The following is a 20,020-nucleotide window of genomic DNA, read 5'->3' as shown; positions in this document are numbered from 1 at the left end:
TACCGTGTATAGTACAGTGGTTTTTATTTCTTTTTCAAGGGTTTTGCATCTGAGGTGACAACTTTAAAAGATTAACCTGAGCACACGGGTGATGAGCAGGGAGGGATACTTTATCACTTTGCTGTCATTTCAAAACTTGTACACCAATAATTTTTAAGCATGTCGTCAGCTGATTACATTTTTAATACAGTAAAACATCCAAGACTTGGTTGGTTATCTGCCGAAGGGGCTGCTACAGTAAACAGACGTACCAACCAAAGCAGAAGTTCAACAAGCTCGGACCAAGTTCGTCAACTTCCCTCCCTGAATTTGCGTTCTCGCTACTTCACTCTGATGTAGGAATCGAAAACCGCCAGCTCTCATCCAAAACTTTGCTCAATTATTTCAGGTTAAATTATTATTTAACCTGAATCTAGTGTTTACCTCTCCACCCTGGAACCACGCTGTGTGGGCTCACGGGGAGTAAAGGTGAAGTAAAAGGTTGTTTTCCTTTACTCTGTGCTTTAAATTTAACTCCTGTCAGCTGCAGTTTATCCAAGAAAACAGGAGTGAAGTAGCAAGAAAGGCGGTGTGCTTTGGTCAATCTTCTCCAATTTCTTTTTTTTTTTTTTTTTTTTTTTTAAAGAAATGGTTTTAAACTGAGGACAAATCAAAGTGTGCAAACTCGAAGGAGGAGAAACCACCGAGAGCACGCCGACTGAAGAACAGACAAAATAAAGAAAACAGACAAACAACCCTAGTGGTAAAGACTCGATGTCGAGGAAGAACATCATCACCCCGAGGATGGACGTGCCTGCTGTAAACCTACCTGCTCTCGTCTGCCATTTTTAAAGGATGTTTGGGTCATCACTGTCCAATATGAGCCCCCCAATGGGACTCCCAACCAACTACGTTCCAAAAAACCACCCCCTCTCATCATATACCTTCATTGGTTAAGTTTCACAAAAAATACTCAACAGTCTCACTTTCCATAGTCATCACTTTATCAGTCAAAACTCTCGATACAAAACCGGAGGCCAGAATCCAAACCTGTGCGAGAACCAAATCCTTCAGCAGAAATAAAAAGTTAAAATTAGCATAAGTAACAAGCCGACAACACCCGTCCTGTACCACGACAGTGTGTTCAACAGGAATCCACAAGGCAGAACGACAAAAACAAAAACAAAAGGCTTCAGCGACTGTGTCTACAGAGAAGGTGTCACAGGGTCCTTGAGTTTATTTGCTCCTGGAAAACTGAATTTGCATCATGTTTCATTCCTTGACTTTCAGGATCAATTCCCTTTTTTTTCTCTTTCTTTTTTTTTTGCTTCATCTAATAACATTTTGCTTGGAAGTCTGAGAAAACGCTAAAAGTGCAAATAAAGTTCTGCAGATGTAAATCAAGTATTTCTACATACAGTATCGGATGAGTTGTAGCAACAGATTCCAGGATTTGACGTCTAGCACCGTATCTATCAGAAAGAACTGGAGACATGCCACTGATGTGAACGAGAAACACCCCACAACAACTCTCCACTCATGCCCTTTTTTTTTTTTTTGGTGCATTTCAGGCAGGAACAAGTCGGCCTACACCTCCTCCTTCTAACAGTTAGTCACCCGTCACAGTGGTTATACTGACGAGGGTTTACTGCTTATCTCAACTGCAGCTAGTGTTAATTTCCTCCTCGCCTCCAGAGCGAACCAATCTGCTTCAGACGAGGTCGGTCGGACTAAAAACTTGCCCTGTGTTTTCCTTGGACAGTATGTGCCTGCTGATACGTTTTATTCCACAGTTTTTTAACAGGAAACGAGGAGAGATAAGAGAGCGCTGCAGCTGTGAGAGCCTGCTTTGCTTAGCTTTTCCCAAGAATAAAATTCAATGCAAAGAAAATGTTGATTTCTTTACACATTTCCAAGAGTGACTGGAAAAACCTATCTTAACCCACTCCCAGACGTTTCCAGCGAACAAATAAATTTCGGCCAACAAGAGGCGCCTTGATTCCTAATTTGTCTTTAAACAAAGTTTTGGTTGCAGACGTCCAAATGCCTTTCCTGTGTGACGCTTAAAAAAACAGCATTGGTGTCACATTGGTTGTTAGACACAAGCTATGCAACACAACTAGCTGGTTAGCGGTGTTAGCAAACGGTAAAAACAACACAACAGCAGAGGGAAGTGATGTTTTACGTGGCGGCGTTTACCAGCAGGAACTGTACCGACAGTCGACAACAGTCTGCAAACAAAGCTGAAAACATTTTCAATAAACAATCGCCATCTAGTGTAAATAAATCTGGAGGAAAGAAAAAAAAAACAAAAAAAAAAACACTGAGTTGATGTAAACAAAAGAATCCCGAGTCTTGTTGTGATGAGATTTAGATGTTAAGTTGCATATGGATGTGAATATGTATTTTTTTTAAAAACCACATCTTCCAATTACGAGCCATAATTAAGCTACATAAAGTTGTGCCACTCCACATGCAAATAAACCCCTCACTTTGAGAGCCAAACAAGGTGGAGTCTGTTGTACGCACTCTTTCCCATCATCCACTGGGGTGGCTTCCAACAATGACCTGCTGCTTCGCACACAAGACTACTTTAATCCCACAAGGCCATTTGGACAGAATGAATAAACTTCAGTGTTGTCTGTGCCAACTGACAGGCTGACACAACTACGTAATGCAAAAAGAGAAAAGGAGAAATGAAACTGTAATTTTAAAATAAAATTAAAAAAACAAAAAACAAAAAGCAAATAAATAGAATAAAAAGAATGAAACGGTGCTCTACATGCACAGTAAAGTGCTTTTTGTCTGCAAGCCCTGATCAAGAAAAGAAGGCGTCCTCTATGCTTGTTTGTGACTGGTGATTCTGGGATATAAGTATTGAGTAGCCCTGACTTATATTTCCTTTTTTAAACGCATCTGTGGAGCATAGTGGGAAGGGGGCTGGAGGACTCGGGGAAGGGGCAGGGAGTCTCCCTACTGTGGGGACTTGGGCGGGGTGTGGTGGGGATCTTTGCTCTGGGTTTTCCCTGGGTGTGGGGGCGGGGAGGCCCACCGCCCGCCCGGCCTTCTGGCCTCCCTCGGGGGTCTGCCCGGAGTGACGGCCGCCGAGCCGGGTTTGGAGGAGGGGGGGTATGTCTCTCTGGCTTTGGCCTCCGCTGCAGGGGTGGAGGCATCGGGGCACTTCCTCTCCTCGCCTGCGGAGGGGGCAGCGCAGGCTGGCTTGGCTTCCTTGGGGGTCGGCGGTTGCTGTAATGTCGGGGCATCCTTCACCCGCTGGCAGATCTCAGCGTAGGAGGGCTTCCTCAGCTCCTGACAGGAAACAACAACAGAGTCGTAAAATATTCTGCACCCTCACAATGCTCGTCTACTGGGCTCAACACGTTCACTATTTCTGCTGCACACCTGGACATGTCAGCTATAAAAATGGGTTTTAAGAAGTGATTTGAAAGAAGTCACTAACTCTGCCTTCTCTTGGGCAAGTCATTCCAAAGTCAAGGCGTCCTGATGGCAAAAGCGTGGCCACCTTTAGATTTAAGCCTCAACTTTGGAACAACCAGAAGGGACCTGCCCAAGGATTTGACAACTCGACAATTATGTTAATTAGCTTGGGACTAAAAAGTGATCAGTAAAATCTTGAAATCACTTCTAAAACAGACAGGGAGCCAATGGAGGGAAGCTAGGATCGGGGTGATGTGATGTCATCTGTTAAAAGCAGCAAGAAGTCAAGCTGCTGCATTTTGGTTCATCCCAGAGGATGGACTTACAGTCGTCCAGTCATGAGAAACTTAAAGTTTGATTCTGGAGATGGTTCTTATTTGGAGGAAGCACAACACCTTCATCTATAAATATAGCAAGGCTGGCAATTTTTCAGCCGGATGCCTGTTTCAATATTTTAGGTTTTATTAAAAAAAAAATTTTTTAAATTGCTAACGATATATTGGCTGAAACTTTTTTTTAAAAAGATATTTGACAAGGATCCGTTAGATTCAGTCACTGAAGAGACCAGACCAAGATATGTACTGAGCTGAAAAACAAGCTTGTTTCACTTCAAAAATGAAGATGAATGAAGAATGAAAACACACAGAGTAGCATAGACTGAAAATGAAATGAATCTAATAAAAGCCTTTATAAAGCATTGTGACAATCAGCAAGATGTAGCAGTGCAAGCAAATACTAAGGCTGAGACTAATGAAAACCCTTTTTAAAACCTAAAAACATGGCGGTTTTCTTGTTTGTGGAAGGTTGTGCTTTGACCCACACTTGGTGTGTAGATAGTATTTAATTTGTTGTATCCTGCATCATGTTTCACCATATCTTAAAAAGCCCTCTGGAGATTTCTGTTCACACCTGCAGATTTGTGCAGTCTCAGTCTTATCTCTATCATTGTGTTTCATCAGCTGCAGCTTTTCAAACTTTGCTTGTGTTTTTGCTGCAATGTTAAAAACCAAAGCTGAGGGGAGTTGTTTTTTTTGTTTGTTTTTTTTATCTTATTGGCAGAAGAAAATGGGAGCAGGATAAAGTGCAATTCACAGAAACTTTCCTTGCAGTTGTTGCATTTACATCTTTCGGACTGATGCCCGTCTGTTTTGAAAACACATTTTTTCCCAGGAGGTGTGAGTAATTGACTCGTCTGTAATCAAAATCAATACGAGACGCTGCAGAATTAAGGCAAGATTCATTTACCCCTGTTTTTGTTCATGCTGAGATCGATTCATCTTTGATTGAGATGTTTGAGAGGGGGTGGGCATTAAAAAGGGATTTGGTGAGGAGACTGAGGAAAAAAAAAATAAGGAAAAAGCAGGAATAGATACTGACTGTGGCAGCACCGTTGACTTGCACCGATTTGCTTGCAGTGGACAGAGTGCCAGGGACTCGCTCCACGGACAACTGCACCTCCTTTGGCTTCACCTCCGCCACCTTCACCTCCCTGAAAGAAACACAAACAGCGGACATGGTCGTTAAAATAAGCTGTGAAGAGGCTTGTGAGAGCTACAGCTACATGCACATGTCAAAGGCCAGATGAAGATCTATGGTAGAATGCAACACTGCTCGGTTAAAATTGCCAGAAACTATAAGCCATGTGTGAGGATCTTTAGTTTGATTTTTGATCCTGAAGACTGTGGAAGTTTTTTTTTTTTTTGGATGTGCTAATCTCAAACAGGAAATCTGTCTGCCAGAGCAGTAACATGTGTGAAACCATCCATGCAAGCACAGAAAAGCAAGAGAATCAAAAGAAGTCTGTTGCAACTGCTGTGCAATTAATCAATTTTATTTTCGATTACGATTTTGGCATCCAATAATTGTAATCATGCTCAGAAACCTTTAACTTATATAGTGTATAACAGGAATAACTACATAGACACAGCGCTTTTTGTTTTGAAATAATTTTTCTATTTTTTCCAAAGTCAATGAGAAATCGAGAATTATCGTGATCTCAATATTGGTCAAAATAATCGTGATTATGATTTTTGCCATAATCGAGCAGCCCTAGTTCCTATAAGGGCACCACATGCCAAATATGATGCTCAGTAATGACTGCTGCAGAAGGGGTAGTCTATCTCAGGCTGTGTGTGGGAACTAGGGCTGAAAAATTAATCGAAATATTATCGAAATATTCAATATGATCAAGTTCAATGCGATTTCCAAATCACAGGAGCTGCAATTTTTTTGATAAAGGTCAAAAGTCTAACAACAGATCATAAATGAAGCGTTGTGGTGCTACATGCTAGTTTGGTGTTATCATTTTTATATTTTTTCCAATGAAAATGAAATGAAAAATAATCACAATATGATTTTTTTTTTTTTTTTTTATCCTTCAGCCCTGGTGGGGACAGATTTTTTTTTTCTGCTGCGTTATGATACTCAAAGCAACAACCATCACCCTGCACATGCAGCTACAACAGAGAAGGCTCATGCTTCACTCTTGTTTTGCTTGCAGCTATTTCTAAATTCTGGCCATGTCAGCGTAACTACCCGCAAACCAGACGCTGTCCACTGCTTCCTCCTCTACTGCCAACCTGCATTTCACTCCACATATTCTCAGAGCATGTAACATGAATAAAACCTCTGAATCACCTCGACAGTTCAGTGTGATCAGCACTTCGGTTGACAACAGCCACACAGCAGAGACTCTCGGCGGTGCGTTAGGAATCATTATTAAACAGTGACCAGGACACAAAGCTCTGTAGGTGCACTGTAGTAGAGTAGTGCACCTGGGCAGAGGCCATTTACTTCCACTAGAAGTGTTCATGAAAAAGCACCAGTAATAAGCTGAGTATTTTTCATAACAAGAAATTATCAAGAAATCGACACAAACTTCAACTTGGAGTTGGAGAAGTGACTGAGGTGCAGCCCTAATTTCCTCATAAGTCACTGGTGTGTTGTGACCTTTTACAGTTTGTGCTCAGGTGATAAAACTATTTAAAAATTCTGTCATGTATGGATTATGAATCCAGGCTGTTAGACAGTGTATCTTTAAATGTCATCGACTACTACGCTTGTCTGAAAATTTGCTACGTGGCTGCTTTTTATGGATGTAACTAACAATTATTTCACAGTCTCAATTAATTGATTGATTGTTTTGACCATGAAACGTCCGTTTCAAAAAATAGTTTTCCAGAGCCCAAGATGGTGCCCTCAAAAGATTTCATCTTGTTCTCTGGCGTCATGGATTGGCAATCTGTCTTTAAAGAGGAGGAATTCTCTCTGGTCCAGTCAGGTGACTGGTGAGTCACAACATCACCTAGCATCCCTGGTCACAGGACAGTTGCAGTAGATAGCTGGCTCCATTGTAAATGACGACTCGCAACCTTTGAACCGTGAATTTCAGTTTCTTCCAGCTGGTCGAAGGTTCATATAGTCCCCAAAATGCAGAACAAAACGACAGAAAGAGCTTTGTTCCAGCAGCTATCACTCATATGAATGAGTTGTAGTAAAACTGCATAATTTAATTTATTTTTATTTACCTTGTGCACATGGTGGTGTCTGTGCTGTGTGTTAAATGTGCATGTGTAAGATCGATGACTCTTTTTTACTGCAAACAAAATTTACCTACAGGAACAAATAAAGTTACCTAACCTAAATGTCTTGTTTTGTCTGATCAACAGCATAAAAATCCAAAGAAGTGCAGTTTTCAATGATACAGAAAAAACATAAAATATTCAAATATGAGAAGCTGCAACCAGCAAATATTTGAATATTTACTGAAAACAGGTGAGTGTAAATGATTCATTTCCTGGTGATCGTTTCAGCTCTACTGTTATCCGTTATCTGTAATGACCGTCTGTGAAGCTCTCATGAAATTGGCACTTGACCGTCCTGAAGAACAGCATCTCTCTACCACTGATGTCAGGCTCTGCCAGTGGGTAGAAGTCCAAGTGATAAAAGTCAGAAATGTTTCAACAGGCGTGCCTTCCTAAAACCTCTCATAAAATTAAACTTCCTTCCTCTCTCTGTGACTAATAGTCCATTATTTTTCCACTTGTGGAAAACAAATACTACGTCCCATGATTGAAGTGATGACAATATTTCAGCACACCTTTAATGTGCTGTAAATTCAAAATGTTATCTTGCCACTTTTTCAAAAGTCAAATGCAGAATTAAAAAACAAACTCTGCCTCCCTACAGCCGTCAACAAAAAGCTTCATCTCAGATTCAACATGTGAGGCTTCAGTGTGGTTCTTACGCTGCTGGCAGGGAGGGAGCGGGACTGTGTGGTGGGCCGGCGGCTGGGGTCAGTGTGGGGGCTGAAGCCGGGGTTGGGGTGGTCGGCGAGGGCTGGAAGCTTGTAGGCATCGGGGAGGAGGAGGACCGAAGTGGCTCTTTGGGGCCTGCCGGAGAGAGAGCTCCTCCAGTACTGGACTCAGCACTTACATTCTGTGATGACCACACACACACACACACACACACACACACACACACACACACACACACACACACACACACACACACACACACACAAAGAGGAAGAGATGAAAGTGAAGCAAGTTGTTTCTAGTTTACCCTTCTACTCTACATGAACATTAAAGGAACAGCTCTTAATCCTGAATTTGAAGGTTGGAGTCACCTTCAGGTGATAACCTCATTAGCTACACGTGGTTACTCCTTCAAGAACTAGGAAAAAAACCTTTCAGAGATTTCAGCTATGGATGCCCCCATCACGTTTTTTTGCCACCGATTCCGATCATCTATGAGTGAGATCGGCCGATACCAATCAACTTTGGCATGTATTGCAGTTGCCGTACGTTCTATCAGTCTCACACACTTTGTAAAAGTTCCACAAGGCCGACATGTTTTGTTTTGGTTGTTTTGGCCTGTCACATGCTGCGCATTGAACAAGGAGGGAGGCGGGACTACACTACATAGCACACAGTGCTTTTCTCAGCCGCAGACACCAGAGTATTAACCACAGGTGATCAGTGACTAGAGGCATTTATTCACATCCACCCATCCCTAATTTTTCATTTTAACACAGATTTGTGACTAGTTTTTTAAGGTTACTCACTGATAAGCAAGGGCGATTCTAAAGGAGCTAGGAAAAGGAAAGGAAATATACTAAGTGCATAACAGTTCTTACCCGTTCCTTGGTGGTTCCAACAACTACACTGCTGGCCAGCCGGTTGTCGAACACGTCGTCAGTCTTGAGCTGGCCAGCTGCTCCGGGTAGGGGGGGGAAGCTGGAGAGGCCCAGCTCGAAGCTCGGAGACGGGGGTTTGGGAGGAGGCGGCGGCGACTGAGGTGTCACTCTCTGCGTGACGGCAACAAGCACACAGTCAGCACAAAACTCAGGAGAGCAGGGAGACAAACAACCTTGCAACACATACACAAAGTCAAACTACTGTACGAGCAACAATGAGGAGGTGATAATAGCTTTTACCTCAGCGTGAGGAGAACAGTAAAGAACAACGACACTACGATGCATAATTACAAGTTTAATCCTGCTTTCATTGGCTCCTTTACATCAGTCTCTCTATGAAAATTAAAGCTAAATTCAAACCAAGGCTAAATTACTTTAAGATCAAAATAAAATTAGAATGACAAGGACACACACAAAAACATACTTACTGTAAACTTTTCGTCCCTCTTTTTCCTAGAAGCAGAAACATTTTTCCTTTAAGAAAGAGAACATCTCAATTTACAAACATCCACTCTACCTGAAACAACGACCTAACCTGACAAAGTAAATCATGACTCTACATACACCACATTCACCACAAGTTAAGAGCATTCACATGATTAAACGGCCTCATGCCTCGGACTGAGGCGAACGTCCACACTGCTACGGTTTCATTTTGAAAACAAAAAACCATCGGAAATAATCTCCATCCATGCATGCCTGTTTACACCAGCATGCACGAGTCTGTGTGAACAGGAAGCTGTTTGTCTACTCTGCAGTTGATTAGTTGCACAAAATACTACAAACAAGGAACAGCAAAGACAGCTGTAGCTTTAAAATGCAGAAATCAACTGCACAACAGCTGCTAACAAAAATAACAAGGTCAGTAACGCTTGTATCTCATTATTCATGTTACTCTCACCACTGGCAGTCGAGGCTGATGAGAGGCAACCAGGGAGTGACCATGGGCCTTTACACCATCATTTCCAAAGGTCTCCGTTTTTGAACCCCAACTAAAACGGGGCTCGCAGCGTTTCTGAAAGTCTAAGTTTTAGGCACTCGAAAACTCCAGAATAGTATGGACGGGAGTGGTAAACGTAGGAAAAGAGATGAGTTTTAAAATGAAAATGTAGTAGTATGGACGTAACCTGAAGCAGCTCTATTGCTGAATTCGGAGGAGCAGCAAAACTTTATTAATGATGAAGGTACTATGTAAATTGTGTAGTTGTATCCTCAGGTGAGGAAACTGCTGTTTGCTGTTGTACAATGTTAACAACATTTCCTATTCATTTTTATTAGCAACTTTCCCCCTGATCTACATTTGAACCATTTGCCAAATGAAAAGATGTCACCACCCTGATCAACCTCAATCGATTCATCACGTCTGCAGTAGTTTTGTAAGACAAAAAATTGAGAAATGGGAAGATATGGAACAGAGAAAATAAAAGTCAACACGACTCTTCTAGTTACTAAATGTTTCATTAACTTCTTGAGTGTATCCAAAACTTGCATTTTCTTGACACTTGGGTTGAAGAAACAAACCTTGAGTATCAGCACAGTTTAGATATAAAGCTGTTTTCATTACTTCAGTGAAACTAAAGCCTTTTGTGCAATAGTTTACAAGCTGAAAGCCAATTTGTACTGACAGTGTGGGTAAAAAGGAAGTTTAACAATCATTTACAAGTTCTTAATTCTAGGCCTTACTGCTCTAATTTCTATGACAGATTTTCAAAACTTTCCAGAGACGCGTAATCAAGACAGCATGGCACCGTTGCTGTGCCACAGCAGTGTTTAATGGCACATTGTAGTGCTTAAGCATTGAAATGGTGTCGTACCTTCCTCGACCGACGCCCAGGGAGTAGTCGGTGGTTGTGGGCTCAGTCACCCGCCCCGTGCCGACGGTGTCCCTACGAGGGAAGGCCGCGGTGGAGGGTAACCTAGTTCTGGGCTGGCTGGTGGGGAGTCGTGTCGGCGGGCTGCTGCGAACCCCGTTGAGCCTCTCGCTGGGGAAGCTGGGAAAGAGGCCCGGGCTGTCCAGGAGCCCCGTACTGCGGTCCGCTGTGGGGATGGTTGGCCTCAAGTGAGGTTTACTGTGATTCCTGCAGGTGAAACAGGTGAAATGCTTTCAGTCAACAAGTGCAATGGGAGGAATGACTCTAAGCAAGAGAGATTTGGCAACTTTACTCATGTTTCTCTTTGTTTTCTCATTTCTGTTAAAACAGATGAACTTTAATGTTTTTCCTGCTTTTTTCTGGATTACACATCTCTGTGTCACATGTCTGAGAAGTCACAGATACGAACCTGTTCCTGGGCGAGTAGTGTCTGACAGTGAGGGGCGACGTCGCTGGTTTGAAACTGTGTGATGTGGTAAATCCGTTGATGAATTGGTTGTTGTGAAATGGGGCAACCTGGGAAAGAGAAAACAGATTCATTAGTCGATTTTCAGGAACAAAGGGGACTTCATTGTTTTTGCACCTAATGCTTCTAATTGATATATGTACTTTATTTTTTAAATCTGTTTAGAAGAAGTAACTGGTCTCAAATTTTAAACCTGAACCAGAATTTGTCAAACAACCACTAAATTAAAGAAACAATCATCACAAAGTTTGACAAACTTTAAGACTATAAAAGAGCAGTTCACAAAAGGACACTGCAGATTTCATTGTTTACAAGATTCAACTGCAGTTTATGTCTACAAATTTAAATCTACCAGCGGACTCTCACCAGTGTGGGGTCGATGAAGCTGTGTGTGGCCGACCAGGCCTGTGGCGTGATGAGGCTGTATAAGGGGAACTGCTGCTGGGGGCTGTAAACCGGCGGGATGTAGTAGGACGTGTAGCGCTGCTGGGCGTATGGGTTCACCTCCACTGGCCGGTAACCGTTCTTTGGCATGAAAGTGTTGATAGCGATTGCCTTCGCCTTTATCCTCGCCTGGTAGAAAGAGAGTGGGGGGGGGTCAAATGTTTGGTTTTAGCAGGAAGAAGAAATCACATTTACCTGACATTTTTACTTTATTTTTTCTTTAAAGAAAAATCTGAATGTTATTTTCTTTTGTGCAAAATTGTGATGGATTTTTACTGTCATCTTGCATTTCAGTCCAAATTTTCGCCTATAGCAGTTTGATAAATACATCTTCCTCCCTTGGTCCACATCCTTGTTATTAAATATGTATTTGAGCCACTAATTTACTGCTAATCACTTAGTGGAGACTGTCAAAGGTTCATCAATGTTTTGACTTAAATTTAAGCAAAAGTTTTGGCAGTAAAGTACTGGTAGACGGCCATACGAGTCCCATATAAAATTCAGTTTAGTACAGCATGTGTTAAGTGTCTCAGCCAGTGTAACTTGGAAATAGAAGTTAGTTTTGAGCTCTATAACCGAGCAGTAAATGAAAGAAGGAATAAAATCTTTACATTTAAGTGTCCATGGCTGAACATAAAAGACGCAGAATATAAAAGCAGTTCTGCAGAGCCAAGGCTTTTCTCCTGTGGTGTTACTGGGGATTTTCATACATTAGTGGAACGACTCAAAAGTGTGATGTCATGTAACCTCTAAATGAACCTCTTAAGAGAAAAACCTGTGATTTGTGAGTTCTCAGCCCCAAAACCTTGATGCCAGCTTCTTGGTGACACTGATTAATTATTCATAAGGTTCTTCACTGAAGGGAAATTCTACATTTAAGACTTTGTTCAGGAACTGATGTGCCTGAATTTGACTTAAAGCGCAAAACCTGATTGTGATATAGTCCTATAATCACAAAAAATCAAATAAAAGCGTCGGCCACAGACAGGTGCATGGCAGAACTGGTGAAATAAATAAAAAGAAGAGAGAGTCTTAGAAGGGCTGATCCGTGTCTTGAGGTTGCACAAATAAGCGACAGAGAAATTAACATGAATGCTGTATCTCATGTACAGACAAACAGTATGGTTGATACAAACAATAATGGTATACTGTATGTATGTCTAGTAAATATTTTGTCGATGTAAAATTTAAAAGATCAACTCTAAAACACGTTTTTTCAGTTTGTCCTGCATTAATCAGTCAGTGTGTGTACGTCCATGCAACCCACCTTAATTGGCTTCCCTTGGAAGGTCTTCACCTCCTCACGCAGATACTGATATGCCTTCATCAAATGGAAGAGCACAGCACACGTAACAATTAGATTTCAATTATTTAACATTCAAGCACTAGATGACTCTTCAAGTTTATTTCTCTCATCTATTTATTAAAGCCTCAAAGATCATTGAGGTTTTCCTCATTTGCATTTTTGACGTGTGTGTGTGTGTGTGTGTGTGTGTGTGTGTGTGTGTGTGTATGTGTGTGTGTATGTATGTATATATGTATGTATGTATATATATATATATATATATATATATATATATATATATATATATATATATATATATATATAGCAACACCTCACCTCTTCCAATCCTGTCTGTTCTCTATATATTATAACCATTTTTTGACAGATCAGGATTATTTAGTGTAGTGGTTCTCAAACTTTTTCACACCAAGGACACAGATTAGATCACTAACCCACAACTGATAAGACTTTTGCATTTAGATGTTTTATTACAGGAAGTGTGCTGGAACCCCATGAACAAAATAGTCATAAATTCTGTCACTGTTTAACTTATGGATGGAATTATAGTGAAAATAAATTATTCTCCTTTTTTGCTGGGAACCCCCCACTTTGACAACCACCGATTTAGTGTATTACTAACAGCACAATCAAAGTTGGAAAATGCTGGAAAACCAAAACATACAGTTCTTCAGTAGGGAAAGATTTTTGTAAGAAAAAAGATTGAGGCAAGATAAGAAATGGGTAGAGACAGATAGTGATAAAAATTAATAAAATGTTAACTTTGTTGTTACCTGCTGTGCATCTGCTTCTGATTCAAAGGTGATGAACCAGTTGTCGTTGTAGGCAAATTCACAGTTGATGAACTTGGGTAAGTTGTCCCCTTTAAAAAGAGCCTCGACCTCCTGTAGCAAGAGGAGAGGAGGTTATCGCATTGAGTTTGTTTTATTTGCGACACAAATTAAAGTTAAACCTGACAAATTAAGTATCGACTCATACAGAATAAAGTATCATCTCCATCACTTTGACTTAAAACAGTTAAAATCTTTCCTTATTTTTCATTTTGTGAGAGAGCAAATGATCCAAGTGATTTAACTGCTTATGTGTTAAATATTAAAGCTTGTGTAAGACTTTAGGAGTGAGGAATCCAATAACAAATAAACTATAATTTTATAGTTTTGCAGGTCTAGAAAGTAAAAACATTTGCTACAGGACAGAAGCTAACACTGACTTTTCATGTGATGTTATCTCACCACACCTAATAAACATCTGTGTCAAAACAAAAAAAGTGACAACTCAAACCACAACTGCTCTGGAAACATATCGCCAAGATGCAGCCATGCGGTTAAAGTGAGTTGTATTTTAATAAGCTTGGTTGCTCCATGAACTCATTTATCTAGCAAGAAGAAACTTCATGTCTGAGTCATGTTGTAAATAACTCAGTCGACTCCAAATAGTTCATGTGGCTGACAAATTCAAGTATGTGCCAGATACTGTTATTGGTGCACAGTATGTAAATAAATAAATATTAATAAAGTCGGCTGTGGCCTCATCACTGATTCTAAATAAAGCTGTCAGACTCAACTGCCAGGCTTTTATTTTGAAGATCACGCAGTACGAACATGAAGTTAGCAACCTCTATGGAAAGGAAACGCTCAAATAAACAAGCATTGTATTTTTGTTTCTTTAATACTAAAATGATGAGATTGTTGTTGTTGTTGTTGTGCGCCTACTGCAAACCTGATAATGCCCTGCTGTGGTAACCCACTTCAAGCCTGAGTCAGTCGAAGTCAAAGTGTTTTGTCATGCTGAGGCAGATAAGTGTGCTACTGATATCACGAGCATTCAGCAAATATTCTGCAGCCACTGCTCGACTGCTCAGGATTTTTTGGCGCCATGAAAAAAGAGACTGAGTAACATTAACCACTTTCTAAACTGACTTTGATGTCTGAATGTGTTGTCATGTGTTATCCAACTGATTCTATCATACAGACTGAGACACCAATTAACTGGTTTCAATGTTCCTACAATAATGGAAGGTACTGATATTAACTAAATATGGTAAATGGTAAACTGCCTTTTCTCACTCTCACTGCTTTTTCTACCACACACACACTCACTCGACTCTGTATTTGCACTATGGCAACGAGACAATCATTAATCGTTTGATAAAGATGTTGGTCAGTTGTTTGACTCTCCCAGGTCTGATTATTCCATGGATATTAACACATGAGCATAACTTGTGTCATACATGGGTGAACAGTACAGGGTTCAGCATGTTGCCCCACATGCGCACTGGAAGAGACGGCAATCGAACCACGACCTTCCTATGAGTAGACCACCCGCTCTCATCAATAATAAAAAGTTCTCTTAATTATGTTTTTGAATTCAGTAATCATTAAACTGCATATGAGGGTGCTTTAAAACCTGAGAATAAACGTGAATAAAAGACTTACCAAGAAATGTGAATTGACCATGAAGGCTAATTATTTTTGGTACCTTCAGTCCACAGTTCTGCTTATGTGCATGACTCAGGGAATAATCAGACACCATGGCTTTGCTGACTCATGCTGGAGAGCTGCTGGTCGAGTCAAACAACTGACCAACGTCTTGTAGAAAATAAAGCGTCGTGCGCATCCACCAACCTCTATGGGCGTGCTCTCAGGAACCTCTCTGAGGATCACGATGCAGCGGTTCTGATTGGGTCGCACCTTCTCCCCCTTCTCATCCACCTGGACCAATGGCAGAGCTGGAAGAAGCCAGATAATAACAATTAACAAAAAAAAAAAGCCCTGAAGACATCCTCATTTCTGTTATAGAGTGAAGCATTCACAGGAATCACTCCTTAAATGTCTCTTAAACTACAAACTGTTAATGAGTGTTAACCTTAGATGCCTTAAAGTTAGTTTGTTTACAGTATCTCATCCAATTTCATATATAAAATCTTGACACCGCACACATCACTGAGCCATAAACTAAAAGTGCAGTTTGCAGCCAGGAAGGATTAATTTAAGTGGCAGTAAATTTAGTATGTGTATAAATCAAAGACAAGCAGGTGGGGTTCTGCTGGATGCACTTTAACAACCTCTCCTGGGAAATCAACCACAGTCATAAGCTGATAAAAATTCACTGTGCCTGGTAAGTTTGTCTTGTCCTACAGACTCTTTAGCATCAAAGTCATGCTTTTTAGTAATGAAATCATGAAGTGGCTGATAAACAGTCACAACTGAATCAAATTCTGACTGGCTCTTGCTCGACACATTAACTCACATCGTAAAATGTCCACGATCAGCTCCACGTCGGTGCTGAGCTTTTTGACATGGTCCAGGTTGGCCACCGTCACAATTGGCACGTATTGGTCACTGTCCATCTGGGAGATGAGGTACATGTCACTGGCCAGATTCTCCCTGCGAGACAAAAGAGGAGGGAGTGGTGGTTGGTGATACTTCAGATAACAGATCAGATAACAAGAGGCGCCCTTGTGACCATGTGGTGGTAAAATCCAACTTTTATTTACTCAGATAACGTTGAATGCACTTGTGTGATTACCAAACAGAGTCACACCTGTCCTCACCTGACAGAGGCCACATTAAACTACAATCTAGATCTAATGAACAATCATCCACAGCTGCTGCACTCTCAGCTGATTTACTTATGCAACTGTGAGCTAAACGGTTTTTCTGAAAGGAAATGCAGCAGTGGGTGTTTCTCTGACATCGCTGCCCTTGTGTGGTTTTTTTGGTTTTGTTACTCCTACTGCAGGTTTGACAGTAAACTACACTCGGTGACATTTCCAAGTTTATAAACAAGAGGAAGAAAGAAAGCAGCTAAACCACCACCACCCAGAGGCGTTCAACAGCATGAAATAAGGCTTCCACTCAGACCACGCCTGACGCCCACAGGTTGGGATGGGGAGTGGAGTTTGGGGGTACTGGCAGCACAAACTTCTAATTACTGACAGATGTATTATCATTATTATTGGTTTATTTGTTTATTAGTTTCTCAATCAATTGTAAAAAATAAAATAACAGAAGGTACTTTTTTCAAAATCCCAAACCGATGTAAAATTAAAGCAAATTAAATTGCTTTTTGTGTCTGAACAAAACTCCAAAACATAAAAGTATTTAGTTTACTGTCATATAAGAAAAAAAGCCAGAAAATCCTCATTTGTCATATTTGCTTAGTTAAGGGTTAATTAGCTGCCTCCATCTCTTCAGAATAATACAGATTATGGCACTTTGAGGTTTAGTTTCCTAACAACCAAACTTATGAAACACAGCTCATGAAATGACCAGTTTACAGTGTAGCAGGGGGTTTGAGCTCCATCTCCCATTTGTTTTATGGAATAAATATCAAAGGGCAGCATCATCTCCTCTAACAAACTTTATAATTCACTGATATATGTAATTGGAATTTATATGACTTATTATAATTTTATTTTTACTATTTTCTTTCTCTTCTCTATTTTTTTCTTGTTGTTTGTTCCTATTTTGCAATTGTTTTATCAATTGCAATTTATTTTTTTAGATTTTTGTTTTTTGATCTGCAATTTTTATTTCACTTTGCATGCTTGTAGATGGAGCTGGGATATACTAGCACAGTTCACTTACTACATTATGTTTTGTTGCTCCAGTAATATCCAATTTTGTGTTGTTACTTTCCTTCCTTTATGCAATTAATAACTGATCACAAAAAAAGGAATAGATGGAAATAAACTGACTGGGTGTTAACATGATCGATGTTTAAGTCTTTATGTCTAAAGTCAAATTTGGACCCTGAGACTAGACCAGTTGGGAACCACTGCTGTAACAAGACTTTACGCTGGGTTTCTCTGTGCATCTTCACGTACGGTCCACACAGTCATACACTCTGAGCCTTATGCAGACGCAGGCCCTTGAAGATGGCACATGAACAACTGTGGACCACTGTGGACCCTTGAGGCTACGCTGACACAGAGAAGCATAATTTGAGCCCAACAGAAATGCAGCATTTCGCTGCTGATGACAACCAGGATCAATAGTAAAACCAGAGAGTGGATTCCCCTGAGTCAGTCTTTCTTTTCTGGTCTTTAATGATCACTTAAGAGCAGCCATTTCTTCTTACTGCGGCTCAATTTAAGTGCTTTTCTCCATTAACAAGTGTGAAACAGCTGCTGAGCAATGGCAGAAATGGATGAGACTGAGATTTTAGCATGGTTAGCTTGTTGATGTTGTCCATTAAAGGAAATTTCTGTGAGGTTCAGTAGAATATCTTTTTCCCTTCCTTTCTTCCTGTGTCACATTGTAGGGAAAATGCTTATTTTAATGCTTACTACTCATGCAGACCTAGTCATAGCCATGTCAAAATGCACCTTGTATCTCACTGTGATGTAACTGTGATGGAGTAAAATATTCTAGGTAAACTCACCGAGAAAGACAGAACTCCAGGGTCTTCTTCAGGTGCTCCCTCAAGCCCTCCTGGGGATTCTCAGGCTGGGGATCACTGCCTGTTGACAAACAAGGGGAATTATCTTTGTAAATTAAAGCACAATTGAACTAATCCCCGAACCTGGGAGCAAAACATTGTTCAGGCCGATGAAATGTGAGGTTGAGTGAATAAAATAAAACTGAAACTGAAGCAGGATGTGGGTCGGAAGGAGCAGAGATGCTGAGCAAACACACATTACTTAAATAAATAAGTATGAGAAAAAAATGCTTTACTCGTATTTATATTGCATTATGCTTGTTAGTAGTTCAACAAATCTTCAAGGGAAAGTTGACTATAAAATAGGTTTCCATAGGTTTGGAAATAAATCAATCAATGGGGAGACAATCTTGGAAATCAATCCTGGGGCTTTAAAGTGGATAAAAACATTAAATATTAGACGAATTTAGGCATCTTCTCTTCTTCTCCACCATACTAGTTGAATCTGTTGAAATTCACTTGCCAGCCTCCACAGACAATCAGAGCTCGGGTTAATCTGCAGATCCCCTGGAGTTGATTATTAGAGGAGTAGAACCAACCTGAGACACATACATGTGAAGTGTTTTATAATATTTCTCAAAGCACTAGCCTTCGCTTCAGCATTGTTGTTGTTTATGTTGACTTTCCTGTCAGGCGGACGGGCATAGATCGATGAAACTTTATAAATAAAGCATAAAACAACAAATAGCTGTTCAGCAGTCACTGTACAACTCCACACAGTAAACTCTGCCTCTTGAGGCCGAGCACGGCATTTAACAACCTGAAGCAAAATTTACTACAATCACTAAGATTTAAAAAGTAAAATTAAAAGATAATATTGCATCACTCTGAGGAGTTTCACTACTCAGTAACTTTAACTGATTATTCATTTAACCATCAGAATCAACCATTCATCTAGTCGACCAGAACAAGCTGATAGTCTGTCACAGCACAGACCACTTTGACAACCAATAATTACTCAACTGCTTAATTTAGTTGCACTTCTAAATCACACCTGCCTGTTTCCCTAACAGTAAACGAACCATGTTTAAAGTAGAAAAACAGGAAGAAACGCAGGAAAAAATATCCTGTTTATTTTACTGAAAACCTAAACAACTGGATTTAACCACTGTCATCGACGGCCAAGACCCTCCAAGCACTACAGCAGGTCACATCACTAATTAGGTTGTCGGTGCCTGCTTTAGGGGGCCACGCACGCATTGATCTGCAACCAGCCCACAACCTGCTCTTACAAACAACCAATCACTAACCAGCCCACCTGTGTGCCCAGGCTGCCCAGGCTCCGGGTATTCTGTATAGGCTGGCTCGGCGCACTCCAGGGCGACAGAGGCCACGGGGGCCGGCTCGGCCAGCATTACTGGTACTGGTGGAGGCTCATCTGGGTCGGTTAGTAGGGGCTCCTTGTAAGCCTTGTCTTCACTGGCTTCATAGCCTGTGACAATTAACAAGGGAAGGTATAATAATTATTAAAAGGTGTGAGGGTAGGGAATTTCACTAGCCATTTAAGCTGAAAGTGGTGCCTTTTAAAAGGACAAAGTGCCTCATATCTGAGCCCCGTCTCTAATTACCAAAGATAAACCTGTTGTCAATTTATCTACGGCCTCTGGCCGACATGTATGTGTGTTTGTCCCTTTTTTCTACTTTGTCTACAAGATGTTAGGACCAATGAGTTTGTTCTAAGCGTCTCTGTAGATAGACAAGACATCGTCTGCAAAAACAAGTAAAGGTTCGGTAAAAAAAACAAAACACTGATGACCAGTAGGATTACCTTTACTATAATGGCTGAAATGATAAATTCATACAAGCTATGATCACAAATATGCTGCTCTGTTAGTAAAATAAAAAACTGAAATATTGTTTTTATTTAACTAATAATTGCA

At 40.7% G+C, this 20,020-nt stretch overlaps 1 protein-coding gene across 3 annotated transcripts in view; it reads right to left on the bottom strand.

Moving 5' to 3' along the window:
* Positions 1-593: 593 nt before the first annotated feature.
* Positions 594-20,020, bottom strand: part of LOC130178454 (la-related protein 4B-like) — a 38,723-nt gene continuing 19,296 nt past the window's right edge. Inside the window, exons 4-17 of one of the 3 annotated variants that reach the window (XM_056390696.1) lie at positions 19,399-19,572; positions 18,084-18,162; positions 15,948-16,084; positions 15,323-15,426; positions 13,472-13,582; positions 12,663-12,716; positions 11,318-11,524; positions 10,895-11,001; positions 10,429-10,692; positions 9,043-9,088; positions 8,555-8,725; positions 7,664-7,854; positions 4,795-4,906; positions 594-3,288 (exon numbers count right to left, since the gene is read on the bottom strand). In XM_056390696.1, coding sequence (XP_056246671.1) covers positions 2,953-3,288; positions 4,795-4,906; positions 7,664-7,854; positions 8,555-8,725; positions 9,043-9,088; positions 10,429-10,692; positions 10,895-11,001; positions 11,318-11,524; positions 12,663-12,716; positions 13,472-13,582; positions 15,323-15,426; positions 15,948-16,084; positions 18,084-18,162; positions 19,399-19,572 — 2,093 coding nt within the window. In that variant the 3' untranslated portion in view covers positions 594-2,952. The remainder of the gene's footprint in view (positions 3,289-4,794; positions 4,907-7,663; positions 7,855-8,554; positions 8,726-9,042; positions 9,089-10,428; positions 10,693-10,894; positions 11,002-11,317; positions 11,525-12,662; positions 12,717-13,471; positions 13,583-15,322; positions 15,427-15,947; positions 16,085-18,083; positions 18,163-19,398; positions 19,573-20,020) is intronic. The other 2 variants (XM_056390697.1, XM_056390698.1) reach the window with 2 other exon arrangements.

Source organism: Seriola aureovittata, chromosome 12 (assembly GCF_021018895.1).
Source record: "Seriola aureovittata isolate HTS-2021-v1 ecotype China chromosome 12, ASM2101889v1, whole genome shotgun sequence".
Taxonomy (NCBI): domain Eukaryota; kingdom Metazoa; phylum Chordata; class Actinopteri; order Carangiformes; family Carangidae; genus Seriola; species Seriola aureovittata.
Note: the sequence above shows the minus strand (reverse complement) of the source record. Positions and strands in the feature narration are given on the sequence as shown.